At 38.6% G+C, this 22,223-nt stretch overlaps 2 protein-coding genes across 2 annotated transcripts; one reads left to right on the forward strand and one right to left on the reverse strand.

Moving 5' to 3' along the window:
* The first annotated feature begins 1,321 nt into the window (after positions 1-1,321).
* On the forward strand, positions 1,322-3,546 carry rbp4l (retinol binding protein 4, like). Its single transcript, XM_058617503.1, has 5 exons — positions 1,322-1,428; positions 1,736-1,853; positions 1,946-2,082; positions 2,847-2,959; positions 3,047-3,546. The coding sequence occupies exons 2-5, from the start codon at positions 1,737-1,739 to the stop codon at positions 3,268-3,270; spliced, it is 591 nt and encodes a 196-aa protein (XP_058473486.1). The 5' UTR covers positions 1,322-1,428; position 1,736; the 3' UTR covers positions 3,271-3,546.
* A 5,297-nt stretch (positions 3,547-8,843) lies between these two features.
* si:ch211-243g18.2 (uncharacterized protein LOC559906 homolog) lies at positions 8,844-16,822 on the reverse strand. Its single transcript, XM_058617394.1, has 10 exons — positions 16,722-16,822; positions 14,828-15,109; positions 14,580-14,705; positions 14,134-14,216; positions 13,714-13,870; positions 12,324-12,488; positions 12,111-12,236; positions 10,528-10,745; positions 10,385-10,410; positions 8,844-9,342 (listed from the first exon to the last, which is right to left on the reverse strand). Exons 2-10 carry the CDS (start codon positions 15,089-15,091, stop codon positions 9,227-9,229), a joined length of 1,281 nt encoding a protein of 426 aa, XP_058473377.1. The 5' UTR covers positions 15,092-15,109; positions 16,722-16,822; the 3' UTR covers positions 8,844-9,226.
* Between the last annotated feature and the right edge of the window lie 5,401 nt (positions 16,823-22,223).

Here is a 22,223-nt window from a genome sequence, read left to right on the forward strand (position 1 = left end):
ATCTTTTCTGTGGGTAAAACTCACTCGAACTCGTATTTAATATAAGCCCTTATCTAAGTGTATTATCAGTGCTGATGGTATTATTAGCTGATTATCCCTTTAACTGGAAGAGGTAGACGTGCTGTCTATCTCTCAGAAGATTACACATCCTCTGTTCAGTCAAAACAAAGCAAAAAATAGCCTGGTCTCTCAAATACAGTGCAGTTCCTTTGCCACATTATGTTCCTTATACAGAACCTTATATAGCTCACATAATGGTGCTAATGTATATACTTACACTGTACATGTAGGACTATTCAGAATTGTTATGTGAACTTTATGGTTGAACTTCTCTCTGCTGCTGCTGCTGTGTCACATGTTTTGTGTTTTTTTTGCTTACTGTGAGCTTTTCTGCAGTCTTTATCTGCTGTGGCACTTTAAGCTCTGGGAACAGGTCTGTGAGGGTTTGGATGTAAGCCACTTTGTTTATTTAATGAACGACAATAACAAGGTGCAAAGTCTCTTTAAAAATGCAAAAATGATTTTCTTACAATCACAATGAAACATAATCAAAGTGATCATTCTTGCGCTCACCAGTAAGCTATCCTGGCATAAGACATATGTCAAATTAGGTAAGTAAGTAAGTAATTAAGTAAAGTTTATTTATATGAGTGCTGTACAATCATAAATAAAATACTACAGCAAAGAAAAAATAAGAGCACACACTACTATGTTCTTGTTACTGAATGGCAAATATGAATATATAAATAATAATTTTGTGTCAAAATACCTGCACAATAAACATAACACTGGAAATCTCTTTTTTTTAGTAATGTGATCTGATATTTTGTAATTATCTGCTGTATATATTCATTGTGATGCAGATACACACTTTCTGAGATGGTGCAGTGAGCATGTGTGAGTGTTGTTGTCCCTTCATAAGTCAAACATCAGACAGCCATAAAGCATCTCAGCCATAAACTGCACCTTCATTTCACATTTTCCTTTTAAAGTAAACAACAAAACGAGATGAACAAGCTACAAAGCATAACTCATTAAATAAATAATAAATGTGATCATTTTAATAAAATCAACCACCACTCTTCAAGCAAATACGGATCATTTGTCTGCTGCTGCGTGTGTGTGCACACACACGTGTTTGTTTCATTCTACTTCACACCACTTACATAAAGGTTTAACTGTTTTTTTTGTATAATAAATCTTGGGTAGTTTTGAACACAGAAGCCAGATTACGGTAAGGATTTCAACCCCAACAGGATTACCTCTAGATTTAAGCACCTTATTTAGTTCCAAGCAATGAAAGTCTGCCATAAGCTTGTCTGTGCAGTGTGTATATAAAGGCAGCGTCGAACACGAGACTCACTGTGGTGGACTGCTTCGAAACCGTGCGAGAATTTCAATCTCTGTTGCTACTCTTACTCAAAACAGGTAAGAAACAAAGATTTTGACCCTCTACTTTTAGGATTTCTTAACTTATTTTATCTTATCTGTCATATAGTAATCACTAAGCATGTATGTGTGTATATTTCCTGTTATACCAGCTTTGGGAAAATAGATATTCATCAGTGTATTTGTCTAATTATATTCTAAGAATCTAAGAAAATGCAGTTTACTGCCATCACTATCTAACTGTCTGTTACATATTGTTTGTTGGTCCTGTTTTCAACATCTGGATGAAGAAAAGGAAACTCATATCTGTATAAAACGACCTGGCGATCACTTCTATTCCCCACAGAATGGGATCCTCTAAGCTGGCCCTGCTTCTGGTGTTGGTGTCCTGTGTCGAGCGCTGTCTCTCTGCCTCCTGCGTCGTGGACAGCTTCTCAGTCAAACAGGACTTTGACCCCAAGAGGGTGAGTTCATTTAAAAGCATACACGTTCACACATTCACACGGCAGGGATTTTATGTTATGAGAAAGTAAAAAAAAAATCTATTCTATTGCAGTATTCAGGGAAGTGGTACGCGCTGCAGAAGAAAGACCCAGAGGGCCTGTTCCTGCAGGACAACATCTCAGCCGAGTACACCATCGATGATGACGGCTCCATGACCGCCTCCTCCAAAGGACGCGTCACTCTGTTTGGGTCAGTGTGGAGTTAATTATGCTTTTTTGTCATTATCAGCAGGTAAAATCATATAATCTTTAAATTAGCAACTTACATACCTAAGCACAACTCAGTATAGACCAGCCGAAACTGCCAAATCAAACAAAGGCCTCTGTGTAACCGTGGCAGCCATCATTTGTATACAGTGTGCCTCATTCTATCTTTGTTGAACCTAACCTAACTGGGGCAAAAGACCGATAACTCAACTACGCGGTCCTCCCCAAGGTCGACTCTAGGTATCAGCAGAGGAAGGTGCCAGAATTCTTAACCTGACCCCTCCGCTCTCCTCTCCTCCAAACCAAAGATAAACCTTAAATCTGAGATTCACTCGCAGAATGACAGACGATGCCCAAGTCCTAACAGCTCGTTGTTCATGTTGGGCATTGTCTCAGTTCTTCTTCAATAAAGCTTTTCAACTTAACTCATCACAGACTCCAGAAAGTCCATCCTTGGTCGTCTCACCTGATAATCAAGGGTCAAGGGCCAGTTGAGGCACAAAGACCCTCTTGAGTCTTTAAGATATGGGCAGTTCAAATATTCAGTTTCCAGGGCCAGACCCGAGGTGAGGTTCTCAGGTACCAGTAAGTACACTTTTCCCTGGATTATGAAGGATCAGGAAAATTGGAGCGATGGGATTTCACAGAGGAATGTGGGCGAACTCAACAAAATATCTGCTCCAGTCTTCACGACATGGGAGAGAAAACAACCTTAAGATGTTTACATTTATGTTGTTTTTCTTGCAGCTTCTGGGTGGTGTGTGCTGACATGGCTGCCCAGTACTCTGTCCCTGACCCGACCAACCCCGGCAAGATGTTCATGAACTACCAGGGACTGGCCAGCTACCTGTCCAGTGGAGGTCAGCAGTGCACACCTCAGTAGCCTACACACCCCTCATATTCCTTTTTTTCTTTACTTAAATTCTCCCTTTCTTCTCTCTCACCAGGTGACAACTACTGGATCATCGACACCGACTACGACAACTACGCCATCACCTACGCCTGCCGCACTCTGAACGACGACGGCAGCTGCAGTGACGGCTACTCCATCGTCTTCTCCAGGAACCCGCGCGGCCTGCCTCCAGCCATGCAGCGCATCGTGCGTCAGAAGCAGGAGGAGATTTGCATGGCCGGACAGTTCCAGCCCGTCCTGCAGTCTGGAGCCTGCTAAAGAGAAGAAGAGTAAATAAAACAGCAGGAAGTGTGTGCCAGTGTGCTGCAAGAACAGGAAGGATGAGATAATAGAGAGTGTGTGTGTGTGTCATGTTGTGTATGTGAGAGTGTGAATGTCTTTTTTCCCCCTCATTCTTTCACAACAAACAAAGTAATAGATGAGGATAAAAGATAAGAAAAGCCGGAGTGAAAACCATGACGTGAAGACTTTAAAGTGGGTTTTGTCACTGTGGTTTTCGGAGAGATTTTGAATAAACGATTTTTTTCTAAAACATTATCGGAAGTCACTCTTGTCATTTCTGTGTTGTCTCATTTCACATGTGTAGATGCACACATACACGCTGTTTTTCAAAATTACGAGTGGATGTTTTGCAGTTAGAAGTAAGAGGTCATGTGAAAGCTTTGGCCAAAGGTTCAGGCTTTGTAAACATGTTGCACTTTGGTCACGTAAGTGATTGTGATCCTTCCTGAGCCCAGGAAAATCCAGCCAAAGCAGCCAAACTCAACACAATGTGTACCAAGCACTAATGGGTTTACTTGTGGGCCGATGTTTAGAGACTTTAGTCCTATTATGCTAACTCGGCTCACTCCACAGGTCCTTAAAAACATCATGAAGGCTTGATTTTCAGAAAACAACAAGCAAAAAAAGCCAAAATCAAAACAAAAGAGCACAAGGGTAAATACAAACACGTAGAAAGATGGAAAAAAACCACACAAAAGAACACAAATGTGTTCTGTGCAGCAGGGAACAACTGGGAAGCGCAGTATTTTAAGACTGCAGGAAGTAAATGACGCACAAACTAAGACAGCACAACAATGAATGCATGACCAAAACACAAATGTAACCAAATCAGGATCACGAAAATACAAACCTATGTCCAAATGATTCAAAGAGATTGTTCATTTTCTTTTCCTTTAACACTCCGATAGTTGCGTTAAAGAAACATGCGTAAGTATTGTCACAAAGAGAACGGGGCTGTGTGGTCACACAGGAGTGGAAAACAACAATATTTTGCTTCTCAAATGGATGGTTTAAATACAAAATATATGAATGAATGTAAATAGGATTGTAAGTGGATTTCTATGCATACGCTTGTGCAGCTCCAGCACAAAAATTCCATGTCTGGAAATGGTTATATTATTTTCTTTAAAAAAGCAAAGCTAAATAATAAAGACAGTAGTCAGAATATTTACTAACATTCAGACTAAACTGCATTAAATTCAAAGTTTGTAGCAGCATTTGTGTCTTATACTTTCTGCCATCATCATCATCATCATGTCTCTACATTCATTCAGATACAACCTTCTCTTTTTCACCTTTTTATATACAATATATATTATATAAAAGTGAAACATTAGCTGGTGGAAACATTAAGTGTAATATTATGATGTGGCCACTAGAGTGCACTCAAACCATGTTGAACCTTAAGTTCAAAGACCATTGCCATTAGATAAAAAGAACTCTCAGTAAACTTTACATATATATGTATATGTATATATATATGTACATATATATATACAGACTCTATGCAGTTTTAAAATGATAGCTTCTTTAAACGGCAGCTGATCATTTTGTGAATCTCTGAAAGCTTTTTTTGTGCCTCACCCTCAACCTATTTGAATAATTGCTTTGGTTGCTTTTGATTAAGATTTGACTGTTCAATTAATTGAAGCCATTGCTTGTCTTCAGATAATCTGATCAACTCTGAGGTCATTCTCTCTCTCTCTCTCTCTCCCTGACAGTTTCTTCCATTTTCGTATTGTTTCCTATGTAAAAACTGTATTTTCTTTGAGGACAATTTTCTGAAAAATTCTGTAAAAGGGCTTTTTGGCTTGATTTACTTGAAATAAATGAACAACTTTTACTAGTTTGGAAATTCGAACCTCGCCGTGTGGTCATGCATATAACTGTACAATTTGACTTTATATTATATTATATTATATTATATTATATTATATTATATTATATTATATTATATTATATTATATGATATTATATTATATTATATTATATTATATTATATTATTATATTATACTATATTATATTGTATATTATATAATATTATATTATATTGAAAAAAATACTAAAATGAATAATTGACCATTCATTTGTTGGAATTTATTATTGAAATACAGCCATAAATAACAATAAATATGCTTTGGGTATTTTTTTAGATTTATCGAAAGCCTTTGATTCTGTTGACCACACTATTTTACTTTCTAAGTTACATCGTTATGGTTTTCATGATATTTCATATATTTGGCTTGTTAATTATGTTTCAAACCGAGAACAGTTTGTTTATGTCAATGGTTGTACTTCTTCCAGAGCCCAGTTGACATATGGTGTCCCCCAGGGTTCCATTCTTGGTCCGTTATTGTTCCTTGTTTACATTAATGACCTTGCAACTGTTTCTTCCACGATGCTACCAATACTTTTTGCTGATGATACTAATCTGATTTTGACTCACAGTCACTTTGATTCTTTAATTAGTGAAGCCAATTCTGGCATTATTAAATTTTCTGAATGGTTCCAGATAAATAAGTTGACATTAAATGTAAAAAAGACAAATTTTATTATATTTACGGGAAAAAATAAAAAATATTGTAAATCCAGCGCTAAAATCACTATTGGGGATAATGATATAATCCAGGTTTCCTCCACCAAATTTTTAGGGGTATTAATTGATGAGAGGTTGTCATGGTCCGAACATATTAAACTTGTTAATAATAAAGTGTTGAAATCCATTGGTATCATCAGAAAAATTCGTGATTTCATATCTCAGGAAGTTTTAAATATACTGTATTATAGCTTAATTCATCCACATCTCAGTTACGGTAATATCGTTTGGGCTAGCACTTATCCTTCTAATTTACAGAAATTATTAATCGCGCAAAAGAAATTTGTTAGATTAGCCACCTTCTCTAATTATTTGTCTCCATCTGCCCCTCTGTTTAAGAATCTTCAGATAATGTCAGTCTACGATATTAATATACTTCAATCATGTGTATTTACTTATAAATATATTCAACTTTCCCACTTGCTGCCCAAATCCTTTCATGAATTCTTTACAGTTAACTCTCAGGTCCATTCTTATAACACCAGACAGACTGATAAACTTCATCCCCCTTTTTGCCGCACTACTCATACTCAGTTTTCTTTTGCTCACAGAGGCTCCATACTTTGGAATTCCCATCTTCATGTTGTTAAATTATCTTCATCCCTCAATACTTTTAAGTTAAGACTGAAAGCTTACTTGTTAAATCAAAGTTCCTAATAGTTTTTTTTCCAGTATATTTCCAGTATATTTGTCATTGGATCATTATCTCTTTACATGCTTATACACTCAGTTAAATACAATCATTTTATATTTATACATACCCATGTTTTTATTTCTGACTTCTTTGAGTGTCTGCTATAAAATGGCACTTGTATTGCTTCCTTTTTTGTTGTTATTTGTTGTTGCTTTCTCCTATTGTTGTTGTTGTTGATTTATCCTTTGAATGTGTATATTTCTTGGGGAGGTGCTTCTTATAAGCCCATGTAGGGTTTTTTAACCTCTCCTGCACTTACTATTCTTCTTTAATTTCTGTTTTTTGTATTGTCGTTTTTTTTATGGTGCAAATAAATAAATACAAATACAAATACAAATACAAATACATTCTTGGGAAAACTACTCCTACTTGTTATTCATAAGCACCTTTCAGAACATCCAAGGACACTTTACAGATAATAATAAAGATAATAAAGAAAAAAACAATAAAACAGCTACTAGTGTGATGAGCTTTCAAAGCTTCCTTCCACCTCAGGAGCACAGCTGTGGTAGTTTATCTCACTGTCTCGGTTTTTATGACTATTTGACTGTGACTCTGTCAAAGTGTTGACTGTAAACTGGCGGCACTTTTATCACAGTTGTCGCTGTACAACAACAACAACAACAAGAAGAAGCTGCTTATTAGAATGACCTGAGGCCAAGGACTCATCAAAATATGACTCTGCTGATTTGACTCTTTTCTAAATTTGTATATATATGTCTTTACTTTTCTAAATTTGTAGAATTCCCACATTCTAATAAAACACTGGACAATGGCTTTGTCTATTGTGCTGTACACATTTGACCTGTGACCTCAGGCAGACAGACTGACTGACTGATAACCTCCTGTCTTTGTCTTTTGTTGGTCCACTCCATTTATAACGTTTGCTCGGTAAACAACAAAAAAAAACAGTTTGAAAATTGGGAGAACAAATGTGTAATAAAGCTGTTGTTGCATTGTGTGAAGAATGGATGATGAATTTGGAGGAACTTTACGAGAGCCACATTATTTGGAACACAAGACGTCTAATAAAGAAGCACCCAGGGTCATTTGACTCAAGGTTCAGTTGTTGTTCTTCTGTATACCTTGGCTGTAACAAGCGGTTATTTAATGTAATAGTTATAAGTTACCACTCTGCTCATTCTTGAATCAACATTCTCAGAAAACTGCTGCTCACTGGGTGTTTTCTCCTTTTTTGACAGTACCTCTATAGCGCTAAACATGGTCACGCGTGAAAGCCTTGTTACCATAACATGTTCAGTCAATTAAATCATCTTTTGTTCCTCATTCTGAAGCTCACTTAGAACTTCAGCAGGTCATCTAAGCCATGTCTACATGTCCTAAAGCATTAAATAGCTGCCATGTGATTGGCCGATGAATTATTTGCTACTAACAAGCCGTTGAACTGGTGTACCTAATAAAGTGGTCGGTAAGTGAACTTACATATAAGTTTAAATTGAATCTTCTGTCTGTTCCTCAGTTCTTTCCACTTTTGACTTTTGTTCTTCAGGATCTTTGGAGCACGGTGACCTCGGTCAAAAAAGGTCATGACCCTATAATTACAGGGGTTGATAGCTGTGGCTGTGGGGGTTCATATGTCATCAAAGACAAAGTGTGTTACTCAGGTAGGATGTGATTATTCTATTCAGGGATTATTCGAGCAGAGGAAAACAATCCTGAAATGACTCACAGGACATTTTAATCTGTCAGAGAGAGAGAGAGAGAGAGACACACACAAACCTTGCAGACATATTGACTCTCTGTGAATTTTTCTTTTTATTTGACACGTCTGTGTCATTATAGTAATTTTGGCGTCTCAGAAGCGTCTTTGATGAGAGACTGAGACTTCAGTTCAGACTTCACACCTCACGCGATGGTCAGACAATGGTTGTGCTGGAGGGAGTTTTGATGAACAACATGTAACAATGATTATAATTACAGGGTTAGTATTTCTGTTATTTTATGTCTGTTTGTCAACATTTTCTTCTTTTTTTGTTACTGCTGCTACTTTTGTCTTCCCCTGATCTCATCTTTAAAATCCAGGAAACAGATTTCAACTGTTTTACATGTACATGTGCCTAACTGTATATATATGTTGAATATACTGTAAATAAAGATTTTTTTGAATTGAATAGTGGTCAAAATGCTTTTGCTTAATCTAAAGAGGAATTTAACGCAACAAAGACAACAGACACAGTCAATATAAGTGTTGAAGCCACTGTGTTAGAGTGGTTTATACTGACTGACATAAGAACAAAGTCATTCAAAGTTTTATTTAAAGCACAAAAACAGCAAAAACTATTAAATTATGTCGTAAAATGAGTCAAATGAATGTAGTATAACATTCACTACAGTAAACTTCACCACACAAAAAGTACACATTTAATGGTTAAGTACTAACATTTTGTTAGTAAAACAAAATCGTGATTCTTAATGGATTTAGACGTGAAGAATAATACGGCACAGGAATACAGAGCATAATTGGTTAGATGTTGTTGATGACGATGTCGTACTCGGACCATTTTTCTCAAGGAAACTTCAGGAGAACATTTCTCTGACTCTAAATGTGCTTCTTCGTGTTTTCTCTCTCTCCTTTTCCAACCACTCTTGTGAATGTTATCTCCAAATCCTTTCTTTTTTTCTATTTCTTGGTCTCCTCGATCTGCTCCACCTCACTGGACTCGTCCACCACTTTGCCGTTGACCATCGTCTGAGTCACCACCTTCACGATCTTCCTGGTGCGGACATCAGGCTCCTCTGCACGCACACACACACACACACACGCACACACACGAGATTAGATGTTTTGGAGTGAGGTGAGATGTATGAGATTAGGAAGACTGGTTTAAATTAGATTGAATGAGATTCACACAGAGGAGATGACGTTAAATGAGACAGAAAGGCAAAAGTCTGATAAAATGAAATGAATGTTGGTATCAAATCAGTGTATGTGAGTATTGATTATTACAGTATTGGAAAATTCTGGTCAGTGATATGAGAAGAATCTTTAGAAGAGAAAAGACGACGCAGTGTGGTGGGATGAGAAATGAAAGGAGATTAGATGGGATAATTTGAGTTGTCTTTTAATCCCAGTTGAACATGATGTTGCAAGTAAAATTGTACCATTTTATTTAATCTGTTTTTACGTTATTGTATTTTTTTTTCTCTGCTGGTTTTTTAAAACTTAACTTTAAAGAAAAATTATGCTGAGCTTTTGTTTGTCATAAGTACAGTATTCCATTGTCTTTTTTGTCTGCTAATGGTTTCAGACTAAGATGAAGATTGTCAAAACATGCTTCCACCCTGTTAATCCCACAATGGGAGTCAGTTGGATTAGGACACAGTTACAACATTGGGATAAATGGTTCGATTTTTGTTTTGTTTACACCCACGCCCGTTGCTTTACAAGCTGAGCTCATTGTGGTGTTTGGAAATGCACCGGACTGCATTCATCTGTCAAGTGTCATCAGTTGTGGGCGGTTTTTTTTTTGGGACGCGCGTGACGACATTCACATCGTTCACTGTCTCCGTCTCACGTTGATGCTGCGTCTCAGTCATACAAAAGTGTAAGGCGTGACTTTACACAACAGCAATTAAACATTTGTGAAGAATTTGCACATTTTTGTCCCTCCTTCTTCTTTGATATTTTCTAAAGGGGAAGATAACATGTATTTAAAATGAATAAATAACCAGTGCAGTGCTGTGCTGTGCTGTGTTATCTAATACTTGTGTACTTGTGCTTGTGTCTTCCTGCTCATGACAAGTATCAACTTTTTTATTTGAAAAGGCAAGAACTTACTCTTTGGTGGAGGAACTTCTTTAACTCTGAGAGGCAGAAAGAAAATGCATAAGCAACACTTTTATAAAGACACAGTACAGAAATCTTGGTACCAGTTTGTCTGGCCCTTAATCTGAACTTCATGCGACGGATTAAAGACTCACACATCCTCTCCCTCCAGTAAACGCCTGTAAGTGGCGATCTCCATTTCCAGGTTCTGCTTGATGCGGAGGAGCTGCTCGTAGTCGGTCTTGGTGCGCTGCATTTCCAGCCGGAGCTGGGAGAGGTCGTCCTCCAGCTGGTTCAGAGTGACCTGCAGACGGTCCATCTCAGAAGAGTACTTCTGACCCGCCTCTCCCAGGTTGATTTCCAGTGCCGCGACCTGAGAAGAGAAACAGCAAACAATCTCTTTTACTCTTTGGTGTTATTTTGTGTGTTTATATGTTATGTAATGTTATATGTAATGCTAATTAATACGACACTTTTGCCACAAGAGTGACACTGCAATTTCTAATGTTGCATTTGTATCAATAATAGTCAAGCACAGGTGAATCCAACGGGGTGGGAAGGGGCCCCCAATTCAGATTCCGCTAAGGGCCCCATTAAGGCTTGGGACGGCACACATTGTGTTCACATTTTTAATGTAGTTTGAATATATTTAAGCATTTCAAATCAGTCAGTATCAATCATTATTCATAAAATAATCTTAACCTACATGTAACTTGTCTATGGTCTGTGTCTATGTTTTACTTGTAATGTGTAATGTCTTGTGATTTATGTATTCTTTTGTATCATGTCCTGTTGAATGTCTACTGTACTAACCTGCCTTAGGACAACGGATGAAAATTAGCTATTGTGCTAACTCCGGCATACTTACGTTGTTGCTCTATGCTGACATGTTGATTAATATGCATTGTCCTAATTCAAATAAATAAATAAATAAATAATTTATTTGTATATATATATATATATTTATACATATATACATATATACATTGAACCTACTAGCTGGTGGTAGAGCGCGTATATGTATATCTATATACAGTATATTATCCATTGTTAATCTGACTGAGACACAAGACACAGACTTGGTTGTTTCCAAAAAAAAGAAAGAAAAAGTTTTGGCTTGTTTCCTGTGGCCACAGGTTTAACCAGTAGAAACCAAACCTCAAGAATAAGCCCTGATTCTGAAATTACTTCCCAAACCATTATCAACAAATACCTGTGACCTGACAAGGTTTTGGCATCCCAAAGCAAACATGTGCTGCTCAGACATGATTATCATCCATCTCGCCACCACTGAAACGCACCCTCACCCACTTTAGCAATGGAATCTTGCATGACTTTGTGATGACTGTCAACGTGGGATTACATGGAAGAAAAACAAAATGACTTTTTCCAGACGGTCAAAACAAACCATACCATGGACACGCAATAATTAGGAAGTGGGTGTGACTGACGCAGAATCTCAGCTTCTGCTGGGATTTTCTGCATTGTTATGTCACAAATAACCTTTATCCAACACAATGAGTTTGTGCTTTGTGAAGAGAATATGCTTTTTTTTGACGTTGACATAATTACATGACTTGTAATTCCTCTCAGACATGTGTTTTTAGCTCTTAACCTCACACAATGACTTTGTACATGGACGCGGAGACACTTCATGTCCCCCTCATTTCATTGTGATTCATTTCTTGTCTGACTCTTTGTGCTTGTGATCTGTACGTATGGAGGTGCAGCTGCTCACCTGTTTGTGCAGACTCTCCAGCTCCACCTCCAGGGTCTGCAGGAAGCGCTGCCTCTCAGTGAGCTCGCTCTGGGCCCCTCTCAGAGCTTCGTTGCTCTCCTTCACCTCATTCTGCACCGTCTCCAGCTTCAGAGGACACACAGACACAAACACAAAATTATACATTTCTTTTGTCCCTTGTCCTCATGAAGAAATGACACTTTACTCCCATACTTTTTTGCGGTACCACTGCTCCGCCTGCTCCTTGTTCTTCTTCACAATCCCCTCATACTGGGTACGCAGTTCGGACATAATAGTGCCCAGCTCCGGTCCGCTGGCAGAATCCACCTCCACATTCACCTCGTCTCTTGCGATGCGAGACTTCATCTGCTCGAGCTCCTGCAGTGGGAAGTAGAAACATTATTGTTGTATTGTGTCTGAAAATACAGTACATGTAGGTACAGGATGTGTCTGTTTTTTAAAAAGGTGACACAAGTGAACACTACACCACAGCGTGGCAGAGAGGATGTGAGGGGGCCTTTTCATTATTTAGATCTTCTCCATCAATACTTGATGGTGCAGAGCTCGCCTTACGCCTCTGGCCTTTCATCGGACACACACACAGTCCTCTCCTGTTCGTGCACGCACAGTGGATCTCTTTCACTCTCTCTTCTCGGTGACATTGTGTTTGATTACATACAATTTGCTTTAATTTGATGTATTATCACTCGTTCACACACCGTTTTTTCCCATGCCTCTGTTGGATGATTACATTTCAATAAGGTCTTTATTTTATGTATTTGTAAAATCAGGAAGTTTGGAAGTATTTGGGTGAGTTGTTTATGTGTTTGTTTACAGACCTGCTTGCCTTTTAAGTGCCCAAATAAAGACTTTTTGAAACTAGTTTCCTAATGAATCTTCATACATATGCTACTTTTAAAGAGTATAGTGTAGAGACCGCATCTAGAGTATAAAGTCAGATTTGAAAAAAAATAAGTTTACATACAGGATATCTGTGTATTTTCGGATTCAAATAGATACAATCTTGTCTCTAAAATCTGCACTTGCTCTTGGTGTAAAACAGAAAAGTGAAACCATCCAACATCACATCTGACAAACACTGAGCTTGTTCTTCTCTCTTTGCACCTTATAAATGCACTAATGGCTGTAAGTGGCCTTTTCAAATGAACTGGATCTGTTTAGCCTTATGTGACTGTGAGGGAGATCAGTCATTCATTTGAAGAGAGAGGTGAGGGTAAATTTATCTTAGCTTCTCCTCCCCCCCCCCAGAGGACAGTAGTCCATGCTCTGTGGATCAGCTGATTGGGCAGAGAGAGCAGGTTTAGAGAAACCAGATCTTCCTGCTGCTATTGTGTGTAGTAACCAGAAGACCAACACACTCTCCCCTCCTCCCCCTTCCCCCCTACCTCCCTCCCTACGTGTCTTTTTCTGTTCTCCATTAAAAGACCTTGTGAGTACATCAAATTGGGTCAGTTTGATACCGAACAACGTGTCGTCTGTGAGAATAAGATGAGCCGGAGCCAAAAGGAAAATGAGACAAAATGTCAAATGAAAGTGAAGTTTAAACAAAAAGAAAAAAAAAAAAAAGTGAGAACAGTCTCACCTCCTCGTGGTTTTTCTTCAGGAAGTACAGTTCTTCTTTCAGGCTGTCCAGATCTCCCCTCAGAGAAGAAATGATCTGCTCGTGATCTGTCTTGGCCTTTTTTAGTGCGATGCAGTCTCGCTCCACGGACTGACACATCACCAGCTCAGTCTCCCACCTTGTAGAAGATGGGCAGTATATATAATATAAACACTTTGACATCATTTATTACATCACATCACTTTTTATTACGTCATAAACTTCTATATAAGATCTATTTATTTATTTATTTATCTATCTATCTATCTGTTAGCTTAAAGTTAGCTATCATGAACATTTCAAAAATTATACGTCAAATAAAAACGTTACAAATGTGCAGAGATTCTGCCACAACAGGAAGTAGAAATAGCGACTCTTATCAGTTTCCATTAAATCACTCACTTAATTCTGAAATCATCAGCAGCCAGTTTGGCATTATCGATCTCCAGCATGAGACGAGCATTCTCCAAAGTCCTCTTTCTCACCTGATGAACATGAACATGAACATGAACATGAGGTAACAACGTTAGCGTGTGTCTTTATGTACATATACTGCATCTACAAACAAAGGAAATTCTTGCCTGAAGACCTCACATTTCAACATCATTACGCTGCAACTGTTTCGTCTGTTCAGCCTAGCAGGTAAAAATACTTATTAACTTTCCTTTGAATCCGTTTAGCTACGAAATTCACTCGAAAGCTCAAATGTGGTTTGAATTTGGCCTGTGGGGATTCAATGTGCATTTGCATTTGAATCATTTGTCTATGCAAAAACAAAGTGAAGTCGCAGTAGACTTGAGCTTTGTGGAGCGGGGATGGTGCGCGGATGGTGCAGTGTGCACTTATACCTCTTGCTCAACAGCATGAGCTTGGGCCATCATGGAGTCAAGGTCGTGTCCTTTGGGGATCCGGTCGAGCATCAGCTGCTTGATCTTTGACTCCAGGTCAGCGTTGGAGCGTTCCAGTGAGCGCACCTGCACGGAGAGGTTTATGATCAAAGTGTGTCATTTCCTTCTCTGGTAGAAATGACATGTACCCATCATCCATTTGGCTCCCGACCAACAGCCTGAACAAAGCAGTACTGTGTGAAGTATACCTTGTCCAGGTAGTTGGCCAGGCGGCTGTTGAGACTCTGCATGGCCTCCTTCTCGTTGGTGCTGTTGCCGTGCAGGCCATTAAGCTGGAGGTTACTTGGGCCGTTCAGATCCTGGCTGATAGAAGCAGATCTGGACAGAGGACTCGATGCTGCAAAGGACACGGAGGCTCGGGAGCGAGCGCGGCCCGTGTCCATGAGGGAGCGACTGGAAAAGGAAGGCTGGCGGTTGATGGAGAAGCTCCTCACTGACATGCTGGAGGTCATGTTGGGTGGATGTGGAGGCTGGAGACAAAGAGAGGAGAACATAGAGGCTGGGAATTACGGACAAAATGGAGGAAGAGAACAAGAACACAATTGCAGATGTTCTCCACGATCTCCAGGAGAGAGTGTTTAAGCGGCAGATGTCATAAGGAAAATACATAAAGCCAGACAGTTTGGCCTATATTGTAGTCATTTAAAGCTCATTTTTCACGAGATCCGGTTGCAGAGAAAAAATCTCTTTTGTGGCCTCTCTTGAGCAAATGTGTTTTATTCTAACGTTTGGCCAGACGTTAATGGAAATACAAGTGGGCCTAATATTCAAAACCACTGAACGCCCACTGAAAATGATGAAAGGAGCCTTTAAACGAGTACATGACTCGCTAGTGGCTATTCAGCCGCGCGCATCTGCATGGACGAGGCGACAGACTTTTACGGTCGGGGCCACTTGAGGCCGTCATTCTCGTCTTCGCTCAAATACGCCTTCAACTCAAGTCAATGTAAAATCTAAATGTAAATGAGTGCAGCTCAACCCCGGGTCAAATAAGAGCCTCTCACTGGGACTGAGGATGCTCTCATGGAGTCTATTACTATGATAATAGGATTCTTTTTTTTTTCTTTTCTGTTTAAGAGGATCCCAAAAGCAAGATAATAAAAAAAACAGCCAAAAAACAGACACAAAAGAGGAAACATGCTTGCAAAGGGAGAATATTCCTGGTCAAATGTTGAACCAGAGATATCAAAAAGCTGAGAAGTTAAATTATAAAAGCCCTTAAATGTTAGGCAATGTAAAATGATATTAGAAAGTTCTATATTTGTTTATGTTACATCCAAATACATGCAAATAACATTTTGCCATTACCTTTATTTCCTTCCCTGTTTGTCATTTGATAATAACTTTAAAATTTTGTTTACATTATTCCCTAATTTGTTGCCTCTTCAGGACCATTTTCTGGCATAAACACTGACCTCGTCAGGACCAGTAGTCCTCATGGAGACCAAAACCTGGTCCTAACGAGGAGAACTTCATTTCTGAGGAACTGGTTAAGTTTATGGCTAAGATTTAAATTGTTTAAGTTAAAGTCAGGGGTTAGGCATTAATGCTTTGTTTAGGCTTTCTAGATGAATGGAAGTCAATGCATGTTACATTGTTACATGTATGTGTGTGTTTGTGTGTGTGTGCGTTCCTCTGCGGGGTTTCAGTGGCAGATTATCAGTGAAGGGAGCCTCTCATTCACCCTGTCATTTGATCCTTGCAACACGGTTCCCATAACACTACAAAGGAGCGAGCAGGAGAAAGACGCTCGTTGTTCAGATAAAAGGTAGCATTTTTTGGAAAAATGATCGGGAAAAAAATATTCCAGCAGCTTCACAAGGAGCCACTTTGTTCGCCCACCAAATGACCTTTAATGACAGCTTTTTAAACTCATCACTGTTGTGTCTGACAACACTGAATGATTCCGGATTAGGATTACAGATCATGAATTAAATCATTTCAGCTCTATTTATTTATTTATTTTAAATCCCATCAAATTTAACTTCATAAAAGGTCAAACAATAAACAATATTGAAAATGTGTTTCGTTCATGATTGTTAAATGCAATAAACTTAACAAATAAAGAAGCACTCTTCTTACCAACCAGGATTATCTTCAGGCAGAGTCAGGATGAGATCCAGAGCAGAGCAGGAGGCTGTAAGATGCTGCTGGTGCTACAGGTGAGCTTATATGCAGGTGTGCAGGAAGTGGGAGGGGCTTAGTGCCGTCAGGAGGTGTGTTTACTCCATCTTAAGGAAAACAGGTGCAGAATATTGTTGCAGCTTAGTTATAGAATGAATTAATAATATTTTTGTTCATTAATTTCAGTGTTTGAAATGTACTCTTCGTATGAGAATATTTGCTTAGTTTGTATAAAAAAACATCTTAAAGTAAGATAAGATGAGCTCATATAAGCTTATAGTGCCTATACTGTGTGTGAAAAAATGAAATGAGATAATGAGATACCACATTCATAGAGACGTTGGTATTCATTTTTAAACACAGTTTGAGAGTTTTTATTTATTTATTTAACCTTTATTTAACCAGATAAAGTCCCATTGAGATTGACATCTCTTTTACAAGGGTTGACCTGGCCAAGAAGTCAGCAACACACGTCATAATAAATACAAGTTCAAAAGACATATTACAAACTCACAAATTGATATAGACACTCATTTAGGATTTCCAAACAGTTTTGCAGTTGTTGAGATCAAAGTAAGAATTAAAAACATTGGTACTGTTCAATGGATTCTCTCGTCTAACGTTTAAGATGTAACATGAGCTTCAGTTGAGATGAGTTCAGATATTTTCAGTTCAGTTTGGAACTGAAAACTTAATGCTCATTTCCCCCAATTCAGTCTGAACTCTGGGAACAATTAGGTGACAAGTGCCACAATGCAAAGAGTTTCATGTGTGCAGGCAGAAAACACGATTGTTTGTCAATGCAATGCTAATAACCGTTAGTGAGCAGTGAGTACTTTAGCTCCTGTCTCCTGAGTGTGGGGGTTGGTTAGGTTTGGTGTTGTTTGGCTGATGTGAAGCCGACAAGTTCTCTTTGCCTGGGGGCAAAAACAGTGGCCAATTGATGAAAGCAGTGATCTCTAGACTTAAAAACAATTTGAAACGATGCAGAGTTAGTTCCAAAACTGAGCAACTCTGTACGACAGAGTCTCATGAGTCAGATAATAATTCTCTACATACATTCTTCACTATGTACTTTAAATATTACGTTTAACCTTGTTGATGCTTGTATGTGAGTGACTCAAGTCCTATCTCCACTTCCGTTTTATCATCCCACTGTAACCTGACCCCCACCTGACAGAGATAAAATATTAAACACAAGTGAACAGCAAACCTGCAGGTTTAAAATGACCACACTGGGCTGCAGAGGCTCAGCTCAAACAGGTAGTGAACTCAAACAAGGTGGAATCGCTTGTGATGTCATTTGTCAGTGGTTATGAAGTTGTTACTTTAAAGGATAACGTTATTTGTTTATGCACATGAGATGAAAACCTCACTATGGCCCAGTGTTTACTGACATTTACACTTCCCCCTGTGTGTGTGTGTGTGTGTGTGTGTGTGTGTGTAAATATTGATATTCCACAAAGAATACCTGTGTAGGCTTGTGCAGTTATTTAGGCTGTCCAAATGAATTGACCTCTGTTCATTTAAACAGCCTAAACAACACCATATTCAGTTAACCTAACCCTAACTATGACCTTAACCTAGCCACAAATCGCATCTTAGCCTGAAGCTTAACCAGTTCCTCAGAAATGTAGTTCTGTCTCGTACTGGTCCATGTGGGGTCAGTGTTTATACCAAGAAAGGTCCTAAGCAGATAGTACACTCACTCACTCACTCACTCACTCACTGAAGGATTTTCTATAAATCCAAAAATGGTAATAAATACATTTAAATGAAGTAAAACCTATACAACCTATATGAATTATATGAACAGGGCAGAAAAAAAGAGTTTTAATCAGTAAATATTGAAGATTATATGAAACGATTTGTAGGAAGAAGTTAGTATTATAGTTATATTTCATTATTGCCTTTTTTTCTACACTAAGAAAACTGTGAAAAATATTTAGATTATAGTGTTGTGTGTATTCAGATCCTTCAGCAGTCAGAGTTTCAGCTGTGATCTAGCGCCACTGTGTGGTCAAAGCTGGTAAGTACAAGCAACGTGCACAATAAAACTGGTACCAGTGTTCTCCAAAAGAGGGCAGTAACAGGCTGTTCTACAACAGCACTCCCACTACAGACACATTTTAACTCAGCTAAACTTTTTTTTCTTCCATAAGCCAAATTATTAAAAATCTTTACTGAAATATACTATTTGTTTATTTTACAACTGCACCATTAAGAAACTGATAATAAGCGCTTATGTGTAAGTGTCTCAAAAGCAATAATAAAACATGGTATTGATTGATTAATATCTAATATGGTCTTATATGTGGCTTGTTAATGGTTAGTAAGAGCTGATATTTTAAAAGCCATAATACATGTGTATATTACACTTTTATTAACACTCATATTGACTTTTTGATGATGATACGCATCTTATAAGGTCTTTTAAGTGGCTTATTGATGGCCAATAAGAGTGAATAGGGTTGTAAAGTGATAATAAATGTGTAAATTACACTTTTATATACATATACAACTTATACAAGCCTCTTAAATACAGTGTTTTGTGCTCACCATTTTATTCACAGTTCTTGATTTATACTCATTCATGACACATAAGGAATGACACAGGTTTCTAGCCTGATGAGTGATCACTTATCTGAAGTGAGACATGTGTGTTTATTACATTATATCAAAAATACTGCTACATTTGGGACACACGTCCATGACAGGAGATCAATCATGATCAAGTCGATCCTTAATCAGCTTCACTTCCTCCTAACTTTCCCTTTCTCATCTTCTCTGTCCTCTCGCTCTCCGTCCCTCAGTTGGTTTGGATCAGAGTTTTTGGTTGTTAAATAAATAAACAGGTGATTAGACTGGCAGGATGTCAGGATACTACTCACGACCCCACTTGACCCCCAGTGACCCCTGTCACAAGTCATCATGTGACCATGGAGAGGAGTAAGGTTTACGCTGTATATGCTGACGATGTGCAGGGGGTCATCTCTCTCTCTCTCTCTCTCTCTCTCTCTCTCTCTCTCTCACACACACACAGGCTTTAAAAATAACAAACCGCACAGAGAGAAAATGTTATGGCTTATTTGGGTGCAAAAAAAATAGAAAAAGAACGTGAAGTTGACGTTCACACTGAAATTGGCGTGACAGCTCAGGACACGAAGACAACGTAAACACGGGATCTTACTTTCAGTTTGCAGTAAGAAATCTAATTCGATGAAACAATGTGATGCTGAGGGAAGCAGCAACAAAATCCTACCAAAGTCAAAGAAAATACACACATGTGACAACCATAGCTAATAATAAAACATTTAAAATAAAATGTAATCTACACGTAGTAGCTGCTTTACTGGCTGTATCAAGTAAAAAATGATGGAGAGTGATGGTTTCCTGGTACAAACTGATCGCTTACACACAAACAGACACACACAGACAGACTAACAGATTAACAGCAACTTTGCTCCATGTATTTATTAAACTCCACCTGCAGCATCACAGACATCACATCAGATCAGAAAGTAGCTGCAGAGCTCTGCTCACAAAATAAATCACTTGTTCTCCTCAAGCTGCTATGAATAATAAATAATGATATATCGAGAAAAGGTCCATGGTTTCATGTGTGTATGTACATACTGTATGTGGTTATGGATAATGAAGGAAAGATGTAGATTATATAAGCACTTTGCTTCTGTCTGAGCCTATTCAGTCACTGCTGTGTGTCATTGTTTGGTTTTCTGTTTCTGTTTGCTGCTACTACCACTTCTACTCGTAGCACGAGTAAGTAGTAGTTCATCTGCTACAACCAAATCAACACGTGCAAATCTCTGCTACTTTTCCTGCTGACGTCACAGTTGTAGGTTGGCGGTAGAATCAGAGACTCAAATAGGCTCTGTGAGGCCTTCAGGTGCCTACAAAAGTATAGAAAAGCTCAGGTAATGGCTGAATTCCATTTCAGTTTCCGGGTGGTGGCGTCGTGCGTGCTGCTGCTCGGCCGTCGTACGTCTCACTTAAATAGAACTCAGCCATTTGTTATCAGAGCTTTTCCTGCTCCGTAAAGTCAACCCGGCCGCTGTCAGAGAGAGAGGTCTATTCTCGTCAAGCGATGATTAAAGTGATGTTGACATTAACCTGTGTACTTACATGTTTTTCCACCGACTGTTGTCTGCGAGCCAAACTGCTCCGGGGAGGACGTTTAACTCTCTCGCAGATGTACGTGCAATTATCTCCACTGGACTGAGAAAATCTGAATTGTCTCGCTCCAAATCATAAAAGTATGATATTATATCTCAAAAGCTTGTCAGTGGACCAACATACCGCAGCCATTCTGTCATGTTTCCTGTTTTACAATCGACTCATGATGGTGAAAGGAGACGATAAGAGAGGGGTCAGGCTTTTTAATTCTTCAGGTGTGATGGAGTCTGGAGATCCATTTAACTTGCAAAGCAGGTCACATTATGTAGAAAGGAATCTGTTAGCAATCACATTTTTATAAGCAATGCAAGAACAGGTCATTTCACAACACGACAGTGAATTGTTGAGCTGTTTCATGTTTTTTTATTTTAATACTAAACTGCTGTGTTTCTCACAGTTCCTCATCAAAAGTTGAAATCTAAGGTAACGAATGGAAGTAGATTTGTTATTCCGCCAATTTAGGGAACTCAAAGCGCCGCTCCACTCCAGACACTGATTGATGCAATTTGGGCCCCAAGACACTGTTTGATGGGCGGACTTGAGTCCACCAGCCGTTTCTGTGATAAGGAGATCCAAATCTGTGGCAGAGAAATTACACACACACAGATAACGGCATATGTGAGCAACTCTGGAGGTCAGCACCTGCACGTGCTCTTTCTTTTTCTCTCTTGCTTTAAATATCAATTTCTTTTCTTTTCCTTTTGGGTTTTACTTCCCCCGGCCTAGGTTGCTTTTGTGTGACAGAAATACGTCAGACCACTGTGTGTGTGTGTGTGTAGATTACTATCAGAGGGGTTTGGTTATATTTAAGATATGGATCTATATGCATAGCTGGTGACTGTATGAAAAGTTGAAAGGGAAAGAAGTGTGTATGTGTGTGTGTGTGTGTGTGTGTGTGTGGGGGGGTGTGTGTGGGGGGGTGGGTGAGTAAAGGGAAAAACTTGGCTATGACCAAACTCTTATTCTGATCACAGCTTGTACAATTAGCCGCAGAAGGCAGATGATATCTACGGGAGTTGCTTGGCTCTGTTCACAGCTGATCTTCTGTTATAGAGTTACTGTGTGTGAGTTTCTGTGTTGTATAAAGTACCTTAAAGGGAATATGTGAAGTAAAAGTACAAGTATTTTACCAGAAAATTACTTTGGTAGAAGTCACCTTTTTATAATAGCACTTAAAAGTCTTAAAGTATATGACATTTACTGTACTTAGGCATCAAAAGTCATTTTTCATAACATGTACTTAAGTTGTAGAAGTAAAAGTGAGGA

The sequence above is a fragment of the Solea solea genome, chromosome 19 (assembly GCF_958295425.1).
Source record: "Solea solea chromosome 19, fSolSol10.1, whole genome shotgun sequence".
NCBI classification, from domain to species: Eukaryota; Metazoa; Chordata; class Actinopteri; order Pleuronectiformes; family Soleidae; genus Solea; species Solea solea.

Bases quoted from the DNA above. Each gene is read 5' to 3' on its own strand.
- rbp4l (XM_058617503.1), top strand. From the start codon at position 1,737: ATGGGATCCTCTAAGCTGGCCCTGCTTCTGGTGTTGGTGTCCTGTGTC. The intron at 1,854-1,945 runs GTGAGTTCATTT...ATTCTATTGCAG, and splicing joins AGGACTTTGACCCCAAGAGG to TATTCAGGGAAGTGGTACGC. The intron at 2,083-2,846 runs GTCAGTGTGGAG...TTTTTCTTGCAG, and splicing joins GGACGCGTCACTCTGTTTGG to CTTCTGGGTGGTGTGTGCTG.
- si:ch211-243g18.2 (XM_058617394.1), bottom strand. From the start codon at position 15,091: ATGACCTCCAGCATGTCAGTGAGGAGCTTCTCCATCAACCGCCAGCCT. The intron at 13,871-14,133 runs GTGAGTGATTTA...ATCTTCTACAAG, and splicing joins GCTGATGATTTCAGAATTAA to GTGGGAGACTGAGCTGGTGA. The intron at 10,746-12,110 runs GTGAGCAGCTGC...TTCTCTTCTCAG, and splicing joins TGGAGAGTCTGCACAAACAG to GTCGCGGCACTGGAAATCAA.